Source organism: Capricornis sumatraensis, chromosome X (genome assembly GCF_032405125.1).
Source record: "Capricornis sumatraensis isolate serow.1 chromosome X, serow.2, whole genome shotgun sequence".
NCBI lineage: Eukaryota > Metazoa > Chordata > Mammalia > Artiodactyla > Bovidae > Capricornis > Capricornis sumatraensis.
The window spans coordinates 973,249-990,836 of record NC_091092.1 but is presented as its reverse complement, the minus strand read 5'-3'; the positions used below and the strand labels follow the sequence as shown (position 1 = coordinate 990,836).

Below are 17,588 nucleotides of genomic sequence, written 5' to 3'. Positions count from 1 at the left end.
CCAGGAGCATGGAGTTTAGTCCCTTTCTTCAAGTGGGACAAAACTAACAGAATTGATACTTGATAATGTACTCCTTAGAAACACTGATTGATTTACCTTTCAAAATCTGTAACTTCAGATTTGTTGAGCTAATTTGAATTATTTATTTATTATACTTTTCCCTCCCTGGACAGACACTACTATACAGGCTAAGAATGAACAGAGTTTTAGGAAACTCTTCACATACATAGCCAGCTGAGATAGAAATCGCCTAGGTGGATAATTTACCTTTAAAAAGAGCATAGCTTTGCTTTCTTAGTTTGAATGCATTTCCTATTTGTTCACATTACAATATTAACAAAATTATTTCATTCACTTTTATTCTTGTTATGACATGGAAATTAATGCGTGACTTTGTTCAAAAATGCATTTGAAAATACTGGAGGACTTATGAAGTCAAATTTCCTGGGTATTTTGAAACAAGAAAAAGTACCTAATTAAAATTTATATGAGTAATATTTGCTAAATTGTAGATTTAGATGATTTTTTCTGACATCTTCTGGAAAAGTAATGGCTACTGTCTCCTTAAATATATAAGCCAGTTATTGTTCTTCTTTCTATTTATAACAAATTGAATTTTTCAGATGAGTAATTAACACAGTGCTAGTATATCAAATTTGCCTGAAAGAATATATGGATACTTTAATTTTGCCTTTAGCTGTCTGGCTCCTAATGTTCTTAATTATGAAGGGCTGAGTTTTAATGATCCATTATTAAGTGAGCTTTTTAAAGTTACCTTTTTTTTTTTTACCTATTTCTACATTTAGAATTAGATATTCAACTAATCAAACATTCAATTAATAATTACTGTGGTGTTATTCATGTCAACAGTCTCTGCAGAACAAGGCAAAATTTTGCATTCCTCTGAGTAGTATTCTATTCAATCAAATTCTTCTGTATCAATTAATTATATCACTTGTAGAGGATCAATCAAAATGTGTTCCAGGGAATGATTAATTACTTCAGTTTTTTGTGAACGAACTATTACCATGTTAAGAGTGCTAAGTAAACCTGATCTAGTGAAAGAAAAATGAAAGTCAGAGAGATGTGTCAACCTGAGATAAATATACTCTAGTAGGGAGATTTATCATTTTTTTTTAATTAATGAAAAAAATATATTCCTCTTTATTTTAATGTAGAGTTTCTTTAGCCCTAAATGTTATTGGAATTATATATATATATATATTTTTTCTTTTGCATAACAGAAAGGAGAAAGGAGAGCATTACAAAGCACTTTCTTTTAACTGATGAAATTTTACACATATTTTGGTACTTTAAATCCAGATTTTTGACAATAGACCAAAATTTTCAGGTAGAGAGACTTCATGTGTGAAATGACCACCTAAAATAAGAGGCTTTAAAAAATGCAGATGACATAACTTTTGCAATTGAAAATCATAAAAATGTGGAAATCTTTTTTCCCCTTTATTTAGGAGGATTTTTTTTTTTTCTGAAAATGAACTGTTACAACTGGTAAACTGAAGACTGACGAATATCTTTAGTAAGATTTTTTTCACTATTTCTTCCAAAGATACATGGATGTTTTCTCTGATCAGTTAAACTATAACATACTAGCAGATCATTAGAAATTTGGAAGTATTCATTGTTAATCTTTTCATTCTAGCTCACCCATAGTGAGAGAGTAGCGAAGCATCCTCTATTCAAGGGGAACACACACACACACACACACACACACACACACACACGTTGGCTACCTGTGTGCGAGCTAATCAGAAACCTCTACAGTTCATCGTGGTAGACCTTCACTAATATCTCCACGTGTCCCAGACCTCAGTCTGAATCATAATATCTAAACAACGTTTTGCAAAAGAATGTCATAAAGTATCTTTAAGTCTTCTCTTCATAAATTATATTTCGCCTGATGCTGCTGCTGCTGCTGCTAAATTGCCTCAGTCGTGTCCAACTCTGCGACCCCATAGACAGCAGCCCACCAGGCTCCCCCGTCCCTGGGATTCTCCAGGCAAGAATACTCGAGTGGGTTGCCATTTCCTTCTCCAATGCATGAAAGTGAAAAGGCAAAGTGAAGTCGCTCAGTCGTGTCCGACTCTTCGCGACCCCATGGACTGCAGCCTACCAGGATCCTCCATCCATGGGATTTTCCAAGCAAGAGTACTGGAGTGGGGTGCCATTGCCTTCTCCTACTTGATGCTACTTGCAAATAAATATATATTCAATATATGAACATAAAGTGACAATGAAAGTGTTACTTGCTCAGTCGTGTCTGACTCTTTGTGACCACATAGACTGTAGCACAACAGGCTCCTCTGTCCATAGAATTTTCCAGGCAAGGATACTGGAGTGGTTAGTCATTTACTTCTCCAGGAGATCTTCCTGACCAAGGGATCAAATCCAGGTTTCCTGCATTGCAGGCAGATTCTCTACCATCTGAGCCACCAAGGAAACCATATGAGATAGTGAAGTGAAAGTCGCTCAGTCATGTCCGACATTTTGCAACCCCATGGACTATACAGTCTATGGAATTCTCCAGGCCAGAATACTGGATTGGGTAGCCTTTCCCTTCTCCAGAGGATCTTCCCAACCCAGGGATTGAAGCCAGGTCTCCCACATTGCAAGCAGATTTTTTCCCAGCTGAGCCACAAGGGAAGCCCTATGAACATAGGGCCACATGTAATCTAATGTGGTTAGAGTAGTCCCAAGAAGATCATACTGTCCTCAGGTCTCTTAATGCGATATCTTGACATATACAATTCTCAGCAATATAGTCATATTCTGTTGTCTATTATGGCCATGGTCTTGTAAGCCTCCACAAGATTCTTTGAAAATGAAAAGATATAATCTGTTACAGCATTTACAGTAACCCAGAAGCAACTAATAATACTTTATATAGGCTGGATTTTTCTTTGCTTATATTTTTACTAATTTGCTAACTTCAAAGAGCAGGGTCTATTTGAAATGATACACATAATTTGATGGGGTTATGATGGGAGAAAAGCTCTGTGACATTGGCTGTCAGCCAAAGAAGAAAAACTTCATAGAGTGGCATTAAGCAACCCTAATACCAAAAGCTAAAGTCGGGAAATAGCAATTGCGAAATTTAAAAACTAAAAAACCTTCAAGTGGAATGAGACAGACTATTTTATTAAACTTGTCTCCTGAAAAAGAAATGATTGGACTGAGTCTTCTTGTTTTTTCTTTATCTTAAAAAGGGAAGTTAAGGGGGCAGTCTTAAGATGGCCGGCAAATAGGATGGGGAGACCACTTTCTCCACCACAAATTCACCAAAAGATCATTTGAATGCTGAGCAAGTTCCACAAAACAACTTCTGAAAGCTGGCGGAAGATACTAGGCACCCAGAAAGGCAGCCCATTGTCTTTGAAAGGAGGTAGGACAAAATATAAAAGACGAAAAGAGAAACAAAGGAGTTAGGGATGGAGACCCATCCGGGGCAGGGAGTCATGAAGGAGGAGACGCTTCCAAACACCAGGAAACCCTCTCACCGGCGGGTCTGTGGGGAGTTTCGGAATCTCAGAGGGCAACATAACCAGGAGGGAAAAATAACACACACACACACACACACACACACACAGAATTCATACCTAAGGTCAACTCCCAACAGAGAAGTAGCCCAGACACTATTATGCACTATTTCAGAGCTATAGAGCTTCTTTTTGAAAGGACCTTGTCATCTGTATTAGCCTAAAGAGACGATTTTGCTATGAAAAATTTTATCATCAGCTATTTTTTTTTCCTTAATCAAAGCAAAACATACATGTATATGCTAAAAATCTCACTAGTATGTTGGTGGCTCAGAGGTTAAAGCGTCTGCCTCCAATGTGGGAGACCTGGGTTCGATCCCTGGGTCAGGAAGATCCCCTGGAGAAGGAAATGGCAGTCCACTCCAGTATTCTTGCCTGGAGAATCCCATGGACGGAGAAGCCTAGTAGGTTACAGTCCATGGGGTCGCAAAGAGTCGGACACGACTGAGCGACTTCACCACCACCACCATGCCATATTAAGATAATAGAGTTCATTTAAAGTGAAATATGCTTCTGCACTTATATTATGGTCTTTTATTTTCCAAAATGGACAACATTCTCTTAGAACATGATTTAGAGGGAAGTGTCTGTTTCATTGGTAGACTAGGTAGCTAATATGACTCATAGTAAAAATAGATTTTAAACATTAAACCATAAATATTTTCACACTTATACAAAAATGAGTATTCATTTTTAATTATCTATACCCATTACATAGTTTATTAAAATAATTAGTAGCAAAAATATATTTGTAGTATCATTATTATTGCCTATAGCCATTACAATTTTAAAATAAAGCATAATAAAGTACTTCCCTGACTTGAAATTTTCCATTGCTTCATCCTGTAGAGTAATTGTGAACAAAATATTTCGTGGTCAAAATTATTAGTGTCAATATGATCAAAGAAGGGAAATGTTTAATCCCTGGTAGAAACAAGATTTAAAAATAAAGCTCTCAAGTATGTCAGTTCATAAATTTTTACTAACACTTACACTCTTTTTTTTTTTAAGTATGGTTGATTTACAGTATCATATATCAGTTTCAGGTATATACTTGTACTCTACTAATAAAAGCAATCCCTGCAAAGAAGTCTTCATTGAAATGTTTTTAAACAACTGCCTATTAATATGTATAATTGAGATAAATAAAGCTGTGCTTAATTTTAAATGTCTTATAAAAAATTCTAACCCGTACCAATGTGGTATGCTCCCTTAACTTCAATAATATAACATCTTAGTCTTATTCAGCTTGAAAATACTTTTCAGAGTTAAGTCCACACTGTGGATGCTTCCTCTGAGTTTACTCTTTAATGATTGCTATACAGTTTTCTAAGAAAAATTTTTAGTGATGTGTGTAATATGCAAAAGAATCAGTTCTATTTTATAAAAATGATGCTTATTTCATCTATATACTTTTGTTACAAGGTAGTGGTAGGTCTACAGTTAAAACAATAGTCTATGAAGTAGTAAAGAACAGCATTTGCTTAATGCATGTTTGTTACTTATGACTATATTCTTACTAGAAATTGACTCCGAGTTCATTATAGCAGAAGATACAGTCACAGCCATGTATTTCCTCCAGAAGTCATTATGTCATGTTACACATAAGTGAATGAAAGGTAGATTGGCATTGTATATTACAGAAGAATTTTTCATCCTTAGAATGAATGGTGATAAATTGTTTTAAGCATAAAGTTGAATATAGAGATAGATGTTTAGTACTTTCTGAATTTTGTGTCTAAAAAGTCTCTAAAATATTCATATTAAAAACATTTTTTATAGCCAGTGTTGACTTTTGTTGGAGCTTCCTTGGTGGCCCATACAGTAAAGAGTATGCCTGCAATGCAGGAGACCAGGATTTAATCCCTGGGTCTGGAAGATCCCCTGGAGAAGGAAATGGCAACCCACTCAAGTATTCTTTCCTGGAAAATTCCATGGATGGAGGAGCCTGGTGAGCTACAGTCTACTTTTGTAGTGCAAAAAAGTTTGTTATGCTGTCACTGGTTCTTAGTATGTATGTTTAGTCTTAGATTATATCCTGATGTTTAACCAATAATTTCCTTTTTTTTTTTTTTAGTTTAGAAAATACAGATTAAAACACAATGATGGGGAGACCATTTTGTTCTCAAAACTAGAGGTTTACTTAAATTATATATCCATACAATCCATAATGTTCAAAATTGTAGGAGACAGGAAGAATAAAAGAAAAGCAGTCCCCAGCAAAGGCAGCAAAAGAGATTTATAATTATGGATAAACTGGATGCCATAAGGCATGAGACGCTTGGAACAAGTCCAGAGGGAACAGTTCATAGTCTTGAAAACAAAATATGATCCTGGGGTCAGGAAACCGACACCAGACTGTTTCTCAACTGGAGTCTCAGAGTCACATGTTTTACGTATCTGGTGGAAATTCTATAGATAAAGAATATTAGTCTGAGTTACTGATTTGTTATTGATGACTGTTTCTTAGTTGCTCAATGGTTAATGATCACTTTGTCCTTTGGTCCTGAAGACCACATGAGTTATATCTTAACTCCCCGCATATTATCTCATTCATGGCTGAACGTATAATAACGCTGGCTTGGATTCAGTTTTGGCACCTTCACCTTGGCACGGTGTTGGTCCACTGATCCTCTCTTTTCACTGAATTCTTGTGTCTTGTTTCTCATTCTCTCGCCATATCATGCTTTTGGAAACCCTGCTTGTTGAGCGGGTCTCGAAAAAAAATATCTTTCAAAATTTTTATTTAATATTTATTTATCTTATATGTTACTTGGTCTCTTTTTTCTTCTTTCTCCATCACATATTTGGTATACCTTTTTGGACCTATACAGCTTTATGTATATAAAACATGCTGAGGCAAATTATAATTCTTCAAATACAAGAATCTCCTGAGATATGTATAATCTTATAAAATTTTGTATTTCCCAAAATTATGAAAACATAGGGATTTTCAAGATACATGTTCAAGATAATTTAATGAACATCATGATCCTTTTTAAGAGTTCAACATTTCTGAACTGTGCAAAATGTAGCTTTTAATGTCTGAAGACCATATCTGAACATCTTTCTAAACAGTAACATGGCATAAGGCATGTGGTTTCAATACACTATTGAAAACCTCACACAAGTTTTTCTACCTTGGAGTCAGGATCACCCATTTCTCAAAAGAATTAATTGTCTATGATTATTATCATTATTAAAAATTAAATTTAGAAGATACTTTATGTGAATTATAAAATTATTTCTGTACACAAATAAAAATAAACTGGTTGGTTATATATATATATATATAAATATATATATACAGATATATGCATAAGTAAATAGAAAATTTTATCTATGCCTACACAATATGACTATTAGATTTCATAGCAAATTTCAAAGTCGGTATGATCACATATTTCAAAAATTATAAACGGCTGCATATATTCTTTCCACCAAAGTTTGTATTGCTAGCTTTTAAAAATGTGTTACTAACACATTTAAATTGGCCAATGTTATTATGGTTACAATTGTTTTACTTGCAAACACAATAGGCCTTTTAACTTCAGGACTCCGGAGGTATCAACTTACTGGATTCAGGATCAGAGTTGCCATCCCCTTCAGTGCGGTTGTTGTTTGCAGCATGGTCAAAGTACTCCTCCTGAGGATAGCCAAGGGGCAGGGCATGGGATGTGCTGGGAAGGCTGCCTGCATCATGGTCTCCCAGTCCACCATCACTGCTGCTTTCTTGAGAGCCTTCTGGTAGGTGAAATGTGACACGCCGCTGGGACTGAAAAGAAGACAGAAAATTACAGGGTTTCAGCTATGATCTGAATAATTCCTTAATGCATCCAATTTAGAAAATGTATTATTTTAGCTGTCTAGTGAAGTCACATTAACATTATATTAAGTTGTGAACAATTTCAGGCTTTTGTAAACAGTTCACTCTGTGTTCAAACCTTTTTTACCTGGCAGCAGAATTGCTTTTATTCTATTTTTAAACAGGCACATCCAATTACAGGATGAAAGTCAACTTGTTCTAAAGTTAGAGGCTGTCACCCATGTAGACACTCAAGCACATTGGAAATTTTGATCATCATTTGAACATAGATTTATCTAATTATAATTTGACAAGATTTTATTTTTTGAACTATAAGCCTAAATAAATAAAACAAAATTTTATTGCTATTTCTGTAAGATTCTGTCTGGCTGAAACAGTAAATAATAATACAAATTTATTCAATCATGTAGACTTACAAATTAAAATTACAAACCATCTTTTCAAAGAGTCTTAGGGGAAATATTTTGATTTGGAATTTATTTAAATTGATTCTACACTCTAAAAATAAAAATAATTACATGGTATGGATAACAGGTGATAATTATAGAAGCAAACTCCAGGTGTCATTTCTGATGGTAAATATAGCAGAACATTAAAAACATACACATGCCAACATATAAAGATGAAGCATTTGGTTCATGACATCCAGTAGTGTGATAACTTCACCAGATGTAGCATTGATTTTGTTTGCAGCATTGCTATATGTAGTAGTTACACTCCAAAGATACCCCTGACAATAAACCTCACCTTTTAGCATTCAAATCCTTATGGAGTCCTCTACCACAATGAATATGGATAAGTCCTGTGTAACCAAACTCTGTAGCTTCTGCCTTGCTCTCTCAGAACACTCATTCAGGAAAATCAGCTGAATTGAAAGAAGTCTGACTAATGGGAGACTGCCATACCATGAGGAAGTTCAAGCTGCCCATGTGGAAAGAAAGGTAGCAAATACAATACCCAGAGAGACAAAGCTGCTCCAGCCACTCAAGTTCAGGTGCCAAATATATATATGAAGAATCCATTCTGGACTTTTAGTTTATGGCTTCATTTGATCCATCCAACCCAGCCATCTCCAGATATTTGAGCCACATGTTTGAGATACCAGTCACTGTGAAGCAGAGATAGCAATCTCTGCTGTGTACCACCTAAATTCCTGACCTAAAAAATGTCAAGTGCAACTGGTTTTTGTTTTATGCTCCAAAGATCACGGACAATTTGTTATGTAACAATAGATTAACCAAAACATTTAATTACTAGTAGCATGAAAGATGAAATTTAGAGATAATTATTTAAGAAATTTATGCATCTCAAAGGGTACATGTAATCAGGTACTAGGAATTCCCATAAAATAATGCATATACTTTCACAAGTTCAGGCTTGATAGTCAACCATTTCTTCAGATGCTGATATTGCTATAGACTATAGGCTTATGCCCTCTCCAAAGTCATCTGTTAAAAACTAATTCCCAGCATAATGGCATCTGGAGGTGGGATCTTTGCAAAGTGATTAGGTTACAAGGATGAAGCCCTCACTAATGGGATTAGTATACTTATAAAACCAGCCCTAGATACCTCCCTCTCCCCTTCTTCCATGTGAGAATACAGTGAGGTAATTTTGTCAGTCCAGCAAAGCTGCATTTGACTATTCTCTAAGAAGCCATAAGCTCATTTAGTCATAGATTAAACTTCATTTAATTTCAAAAATTATTTATAGTTGTTAACATATTTCAGTTACTTCAAGTAAAATATAAATATTTATGCTCATAAACTTTTTTTTAAAGGCAAGACCTGGAAAAACAGGATTTTAAAAAGCTTGCAACTTTATATTGTAGACATTTATCTACAACTAGTTATTGTATATAATTGAATGTCAAAAAATAATACTTCAGTTCAGTTCAGTCGATCAGTCCTGTCCGACTCTTTGCAAGCCCATGAATCGCAGCATGCCAGGCCTCCCTGTCCATCATCAACTCCCAGAGTTCACTCAGATTCACATCCATCGAGTCAGTGATGCCATCCAGCCAGCTCATCCTCTGTCGTCCCCTTCTCCTCCTGCCCCCAATCTCTCCCAGCATCAAAGTCTTTTCCAATGAGTCAATTCTTCTCATGAGGTGGCCAAAGTACTGGAGTTTCAGCTTTAGCATCATTCCTTCCAAAGAAATCCCAGGGCTGATCTCCTTCAGAATGGACTGGTTGGATCTCTTTGCAGTCCAAGGGACTCTCAAGAGTTTTCTCCAACACCATGGTTCAAAAGCATCAATTCTTCGGCCCTCAGCCTTCTTCACAGTCCAACTCTCACATCCATACATGACCACAGGAAAAACCATAGCCTTGACTAGATGGACTTTTGTTGGCAAAGTAATGTTTCTGCTTTTGAATATGCTATCTAGGTTGGTCATAACTTTTCTTCCAAGGAGTAAGCGTCTTTGAATTTCATGGCCGCAGTCCCCATCTGCAGTGATTCTGGAGCCCAAAAAAATAAAGTCTGACACTGTTTCCACTGTTTCTCCATCTATTTCCCATGAGGTGATGGGACCGGATGCCATGATCTTCATTTTCTGAATGTTGAGCTGTAAGCCAACTTTTTCACTCTCCTCTTTCATTTTCATCAAGAGGCTTTTTAGTTCCTCTTCACTTTCTGTCATAAGGGTGGTGTCATCTGCATATCTGAGGTTATTGATATTTCTCCTGGCAATCTTGATTCCAGCTTGTGCTTCCTCTAGCCCATCATTTCTCATGATGTACTCTGCATAGAAGTTAAATAAGCAGGGTGACACTATACAGCCTTGACGCACTCCTTTTCTTATTTGGAACCAATCTGTTGTTCTATATCCAGTTCTAACTGTTGCTTCCTGACCTGCATACAGATTTCTCAAGAGACAGGTCGGGTGGTCTGGTATTCCCATCTCTCTCAGAATTTTCCACAGTGTATTGTGATCCACACAGTCAAAGGCTTTGGCATAGTCAATAATAACTAAGACATAAATTAAAAAGTCACTGTATATAAAATAAGCCAGTTTAGCATGAGACTAATTTACAGCTAGCAGTGCTAGTGACAAAGAGCCCACCTCCCAATGCAGGAGATGAAAGAGACGTGGGTTCGATCTCTGGGTCAGGAACATCCCCTGGAAGAAGGCATGGCAACCCATTCCAGTGGTCTTGCCTGGAGAATCCAATGGACTGAGGAGCTTGGTGATGATTACAGTCCATAGGGTCTCAAAGAATCAGACACAACTGAATCAGATAACATGCATGCATCACCATAATTCATAACTGTTAAGAGATATTTCAATTTTCTATTAAGACTGAGCCATATATTTCAAGTATGTCTTCTATTTCAAGTTTTTCAAAGCATTAGACCTATGTAATAGAATCTATAAAGGAAAATAATTGCTGCTGACAAAAGTAAATGAATCAATGGAGTATTACTCAGCCATTAAAAAGAATACATTTGAATCAGTTCTAATGAGGTGGATGAAACTGGAGCCGATTATACAGAGTGAAGTAAGCCAGAAAGAAAAACACCAATACAGTATACTAATGCGTATATATGGAATTTAGAAATATGGTAACGATAACTCTGTATGCGAGACAGCAAAAGAGACATAGATGTATAAAACAGTTTTTTGGACTCTGTGGGAGAGGGAGAGGGTTGGATGATTTGAGAGAATGACAGTGAAACATGTATAATATCATATAAGAAATGAATCACCAGTCTAGGTTCGATGCAGGGTGCAGGATGCTTGGGGCTGGTGCACTGGGATGACCCCGAGGGATGGTGTGGGGTGGGGGGAGGTGGGTGGGGTTTCGGAATTGGGAACATGCATACACCCGTGGCAGATTCATGTTGATGTGTGGCAAAACCAATACAATATTGTAAAGTAAAATAATAACAATAATAATAATAAATTTAAAAAACAAACAAACAAAAAAAAAAACTAGAGTTTTAACACGTGCTAGTTAAGCATGGAGTCATATTGTTTAGTCACTAAGTCGTGTTCAACTCTTGTGAAACCAGTACTGTAGCCCACCAGATTTCTCTGGCCGTGGAATTTACCAAGCAAGAATGGGTTGCCATTTCCTTCTCCAGGAGATCTTTCTGACCCAGGGAATGAACTCAAGTCTCCTTCATTGGTAGGTGGATTATTTGCCACTGAACCACCAGGGAAGCCCATGGAGTCATATACCCTAACATAATTAAAAATGTGTCAGCTACAAATTGGCACTTCTCTGTCAACTACAAATTGGCCCTTGCCAAGAGCATTTGTCAGAAAATGAACAACCACCACAAGGGCATTTGCCATCTACCTCTGTGGAGACTGAACCTGTGCTGCTTCAGCTGTGGACCTTTGATGTCCCATGGGTGTGGAGTGAGGCACTCTGTGCTCCAGGGAATCTGGTGGAACAGGTCTTTAGGTAGTTAGACATTTTCAGGAATTGATTTTATGATTGGAATCCTTGTTGTTGTTGAGTCGTTCAGTCATGGCTGACTCTTTACAACCCCATGGACTGTAGCACGCCAGGGTTCCCTGTCCTTCAACATGTCCTGAAGCTTTCTCAAACTCATATCCATTGAGTTGGTGATGTCATCCAACCATGTCTTCCTCTGTCATCCCTGTCTCCTCTGCCTTCAATCTTTGCCAGTATCAGGGTCTTTTCTGAGTTAGCTCTTCTCATCAGATGGCCAAAGTATTGGAGCTTCATCTCAGCATCAGTCCTTCCATTGAATATTCATGACTGATTTCCTTTAGAATTGACTGATTTGATCTCTTTGCAGTCCAAGGGACTCTCAAGAGTCTCCTCCAACACCACAGTGCAAAAACATCAATTCTTCACTGCTCAGCCTTCTTAACGGTCCAACTCTCACATCCATACATGACTACTGGAAAAACCATAGCTTTGATTAGATGGACCTTTGTCCATAATATAATATGTCTACTTTTTACTATGCTGTCTAGGTTTGTCATAGCTTTCCTTCCAAGGAGCAAGTATCTTCTAACTTCATGGCTGCAGTCACCATCTGCAGTGATTTTGGAGCCCAAGAAAATAAAGCCTGTCACTGTTTCTATTGTTTCCACATCTATTTGGCATGAAGTAATGGGACCAAATGCCACGACCTTCATTTGTTGAATGTTGAGATTTAAGCCAGCTTTTTCATTCTCCTGTTTCACCTTCATCAAGAGGATCTTTAGTTCCTCTTCACTTTCTACCATAAGGATGGTGCCATCTGCATATCTGAGGTTATTGATATTTCTCCCAGCAATCTTGATTCCAGCTTGTGCTTTGTCAAGCCCACCAGTTCTTATGATATACTCGACATACAAGTTAAATAAGCAGAGTCACAATATACAACCTTGACGTAGCTTTGAACCAGTAGGTTGTTCCATGTCCGGTTCTAAGTGTTGCTTCTTGACCTGCATACAGGTTCCACAGTAGGCAGGTAAGGTGGTCTGGTTTTCCCATCACTGTAAGAATTTTCCACAGTTTGTTGTGATCCACATTGCGAGGTCAAGAAGCAACATATGCAGATGAAGAAGCAACAGTTAGAACTGGACATGGAATAACAGATTGATTCCAAATCGGGAAAGGAGCACATCAATGCTGCATATGTTCACCCTGCTTGTTTAACTTATACGCAGAGGACATCATGTGAAATGCCAGACTGGATGAAGCACTATCTGGAATCAAGATTGCTGGGAGAAATATCAACAATCTCAGATATGCAGATGATACCACCCTTATGGCAGAAAGTGAAGAGGAACTAAAGAGCCTCTTGATGAATGTGAAAGAGGAGAATGAAAAAGCTGGCTTTAATCTCAATATTCAACAAATAAAATTCATGGCATCTGGTCCCATCACTTCATTGCAAATAGAAACGGAAACAATGGAAACAGTAACAGACTATTTTGGAGGGCTCCAAAATCACTGCAGATGGTGACTGCAGCCATGAAATTAAAAGATGGTTGCTCCTTGGAAGGAAAGCTATGACAAACCTAGACAGCATATTCAAAAGCAGAGACATTACTTTGCCACCAAAGGTCCATCTAGTCAAAGCTATGGTTTTTCCAGTAGTCATGTATGGATGTGAGGGCTAGACTATAAAAAAAACTGAGCACTGAAGAATTGATGCTTTTTGCACTGTGGTATTGGAGAAGACTCTTGAGAGTTCCTTGGCCTTCAAGGAGATCCAAAGAGTCAATCCTAAAGGAAATCAGACCTGATATTAATTGGAAGGTCTGATGCTGAAGCTGAAACTCCAATATTTTGGCAACTTGATGTGAATAACTGACTTACTAGAAAAGACCCTGGATGCTGGGAAAGATTGAAGGCAGGAGGAGAAGGGAACGACAGAGGATAAGATTATTGGATGGCATCACTGACTCAATGGACATGAGTTTGAGTATGCTCCAGGAGTTGGTGATGGACAGGGAAGCCTGGGGTGCTGCAGTCCATAGGGTCTCAAAGAGTCAGACACGACTGAGTGACAGAACGCCAACTCCAACATAGTAAAAAGATTTAGAGTAGTCAATGAAGCAGAAGTAGTTTTTTGTTTTTTTTTCCCCCAATCCTTGTATCTCTTCAGATCTAAAAATATCAGTAAATCCCTTCATGATGACATCAGCTCCTGGTGACTGCAGAAAAGCTTCTGTAAAGTAAGTGCTTGATTTCACTGAACCTCCCCTTCACCAAAATATTATACATTGACCTTCTCCCACTGCCTCTTTGGAGCAGTCTCTCAGAGCTGTGAGGTGCTGTCTCCTGGGCTTCAGCACTCATTTGACCCAAGTAAAACTTAATTCATAGTTCTCAGATTATGCGTCATCTTTTAGTCAAAATTGCCAGTGAATAGAAGATAAATTTCTATCAAATGATAAAAGTAGAGTCTATATATTACCTCCTGATGTAAGAGAAATATAATTTTGTTTTCTGTTGCTTATCTACACACACACACACACACACACACACACACACACACACACACACACAAAAACAATTTAAGTCAAAAAGATACCTCATCCTATGACACCTATAACTAATAACAACTAAAATCCCTCACAAAGGAATGCTCTAGAGTAAATCTGTAATTACCCGTGTCACATATTGATCTCTAATGCTCTTGATGCTCATAAATTGAATCCCTCTAAGGCTACAGTCCATAGGGTAGCAACAAGTCAGACACAACTGAACATCTGAGGACTGGAAAGGTAAATATAGGGGACTAAATGGGTTGGTATGGACTCCCTTTAGTGGATGCAACTGTTTTTTGCCCCTTCTTGAATGCTCATAAAATGCAAACAGTAGCATCCTGAAATGCAGTTTTTATATGTGACATTATTACACATACACCTTTGATATTTCAAACAATTAGGTAAATAAACTCCCTTGTCTATATTAATTTTAACAAATATTGGAATGCCTCAAGTGGAGACCAAGGTATGCTGTTTTGGTCATTAATGGTACCATGTTATTTTAATAATAAATAGCTTTGATTAAATGTGCTAGTCTATTTCTTTATTTAGTGAATTCACAAGAGGCTCTTTATTGGCACATGTGTGATTAAGTTGTCCATCTTTGTATTAAATTTTCATGAAATATTTCCTTAAATGAAATTGTTAGAATTTAACTTTTAAGGAATTGTTTTCAAAAAGCTTCTGAAAATTTAGCTTTTAATGGGAAAAGAACAGTTACCTACTTTTTTTCTAGGGTTACTTTAATGATTTCTACCTAAGCTTGCATTTTGCAATTTGTGACACTTCTAGATAGAACTGAACATAAAATAATTATATAAATTTAGGACTTCCTTGTAGCTCAAATGGTAAAGAATCTACCTCTGATGCAGCAGACCAAGGTTCGATCCCTGGGTCAGGAAGATCCTCTGGGAAGGGAGTGGCAATCCACCCCAGTATTCTTGCTTGGAGAATTCCATGGACAGAGAAGCCTGGTGGGCTACAGTTCATGGGGTCGCAAAGAGTCAGACACGACTGAGTGACTAACATACACGAAGAGCAATTTATGAACCCTTTATAGTAAATTGTGGGAATGGGATTTAGCTCATTTGCCCTTTACTTTTTAATGGATGGATCCTTAATTTCTGATGGCACTTTTCTACTTAGATTTGTAATATAGATGTGTTTAAAATACAGAAGCATTTTTTTTCTTATTCAATGTATTTAGAAATATTAACTATTTCATGAAAATCATCCCTTAGGTCTGTCAAAGAAAAGAATAAATAATTCCCCTTTTTTAAGTGTTGACAATGATTGCTATGCAATATAAAAGAGCTATTACATTAGTGACCGTGTCATAATTTGTCTCTCTGCCACCCTTCTAGGAAGCTGTGGCATTCAAATTAAAACAATCTATTGACTGCAATCATGATTTTATGGGATGGAAATAATTCTTGCATTATTCATGAATGAATGTCTGTAATGAAAGGCTAATTATTTTTCTGTCAGTAAGAGAAAAATCCAGAGTGACTCTCCATCTAATTTATAATCTACATGCCTTGATTTTAGCTCTAATCAATCAAAATTCCAGAATGTATGAAATAATACTGGTGTCACCTAGGTGAATCATTTACAGGCAAACTATCAAATTCCCAACATTCTTGTGCCCATTATACTTCACGAAGGCATAATTCCATATGAAACATCAGGTGAACATTGTTACATCTCCATAACATGATGTAAATGGCATTTTAGGAAAGTTAATCTGGCAGCAGAGAGACTGCATACAGATAGGCCACCTTGTGACTCTATCGTGTTCTAGAGGGCTCATTAGAATTACCTGTCAAAGTTTTCAAACTAATCATGCAACCTTGCATTCCCCCTGACTCCAATTCTAATATACCATGACCCACTCTACCTTAGATTTACTGCCATCACCAGAACTCTGATTAGAAAGGGTAATCATAGATAAGGTTATTATTTTTTAAGGATTACCATATGTAAGGGTGGTTTTGATTCACTTATAAAACATTCTTGATATCAAACTATTTAACATATTTTAAGCTTCTGCGTTCCCATATTCTATAATATTCTACAGCTTAATTCTGGATATCAGAGGTTGTCTGCATTTTCCCACGGGTCTTGTCTCTTTGCAAAAGAATTTATAATTACTCAATACATTATAAATTTAAATGTGAAAATGTTTTAGTTAGAAATTCAACTTGGAATTTTCATCAACATTACATGGTCAGCACACATATTCCACTTGTAGCTCAAAATTCTCAGTGTGAAAACCCCCAGAAGACGTAATTTAAAGTAGACCCTTACTATTTGACCCTATAATTGTAGTCATAAACCTCCTACTTTTCCAACTCAAGTTGTCTTGCAGGATAGATCAGTTCATCTGATTGTATTTACACTGTTCCATTTCATAAAATTTGAAATATCAGTCTCACTTCTAATCTTCTTTTTCATATTGTTTTCCTGAAATTATTACAAGACTTTTTTTTTTCAATACCATAACTTATTACTAGCATATAAAGAAAGTTCATGATCTTCTCCAGAATCAGATCTTCTCTTAGCTCCGTTTTGTCATGAATTTTTTATGACATTTTCTTTTTTTAATTGATTTTACTTATTTAATTTTTTGGTGAATTGGTCAGACATTCATTTGATGGTAAGAAGAAATCATGAGGGCATCTGTCCTTGAGTCATGATTCATTTCAGCTCAATCAAAATGGAAATAATCCATTTGTAGATAGATACCATGAAAAACTGTTAAATTGGCAATTGGCAGAGTTTTGTGAGTTTAAATTTACAAATGTTTCATAACTACAATTGTGTGACTAACAATGAAAATATCGATGGAACACAACTGAAACCTAACATGCTTTGAAACTGTCATGTGTTTAAAAATTAAGACCAGATATTAAAGTTGAAATCTGATCACTGCAATGGTGTGCAATATCTCTAATTTATTTCTGGAGCTAACCTCATGTAGATTTAGCAACTTACACTTAAATATATAAATCATTATAGGACATTCATTATCCAAAAGCTGCTCTCTGGTAACCTCAAACTATTCAAAAACCAGTCATGCCAGGAAGTAAGAAAGAAAACAAAAAGCATGTGCTAAAACATTTATCACTAAGTTACTGCTCAGAATCATATTTACTTTACTCTGTTTTCATATTTAACTTTAACATCTTTGACTATTTGATTCCTCAGCTCAGAATGTAATAGAATTCTTGGTAGTTGC

The 17,588-nt window shown here is 36.5% G+C and overlaps 1 protein-coding gene across 5 annotated transcripts in view; it reads right to left on the bottom strand.

The window, feature by feature from the left end:
- The window catches only part of PCDH11X (protocadherin 11 X-linked), a 797,400-nt gene that overhangs the window by 255,564 nt on the left and 524,248 nt on the right, over positions 1-17,588 (bottom strand). For all 5 annotated transcript variants that reach the window (XM_068962684.1, XM_068962685.1, XM_068962686.1 and 2 more), the window contains one exon: positions 7,134-7,332. In XM_068962684.1, the coding sequence (XP_068818785.1) occupies positions 7,134-7,332 (199 nt within the window). The remainder of the gene's footprint in view (positions 1-7,133; positions 7,333-17,588) is intronic.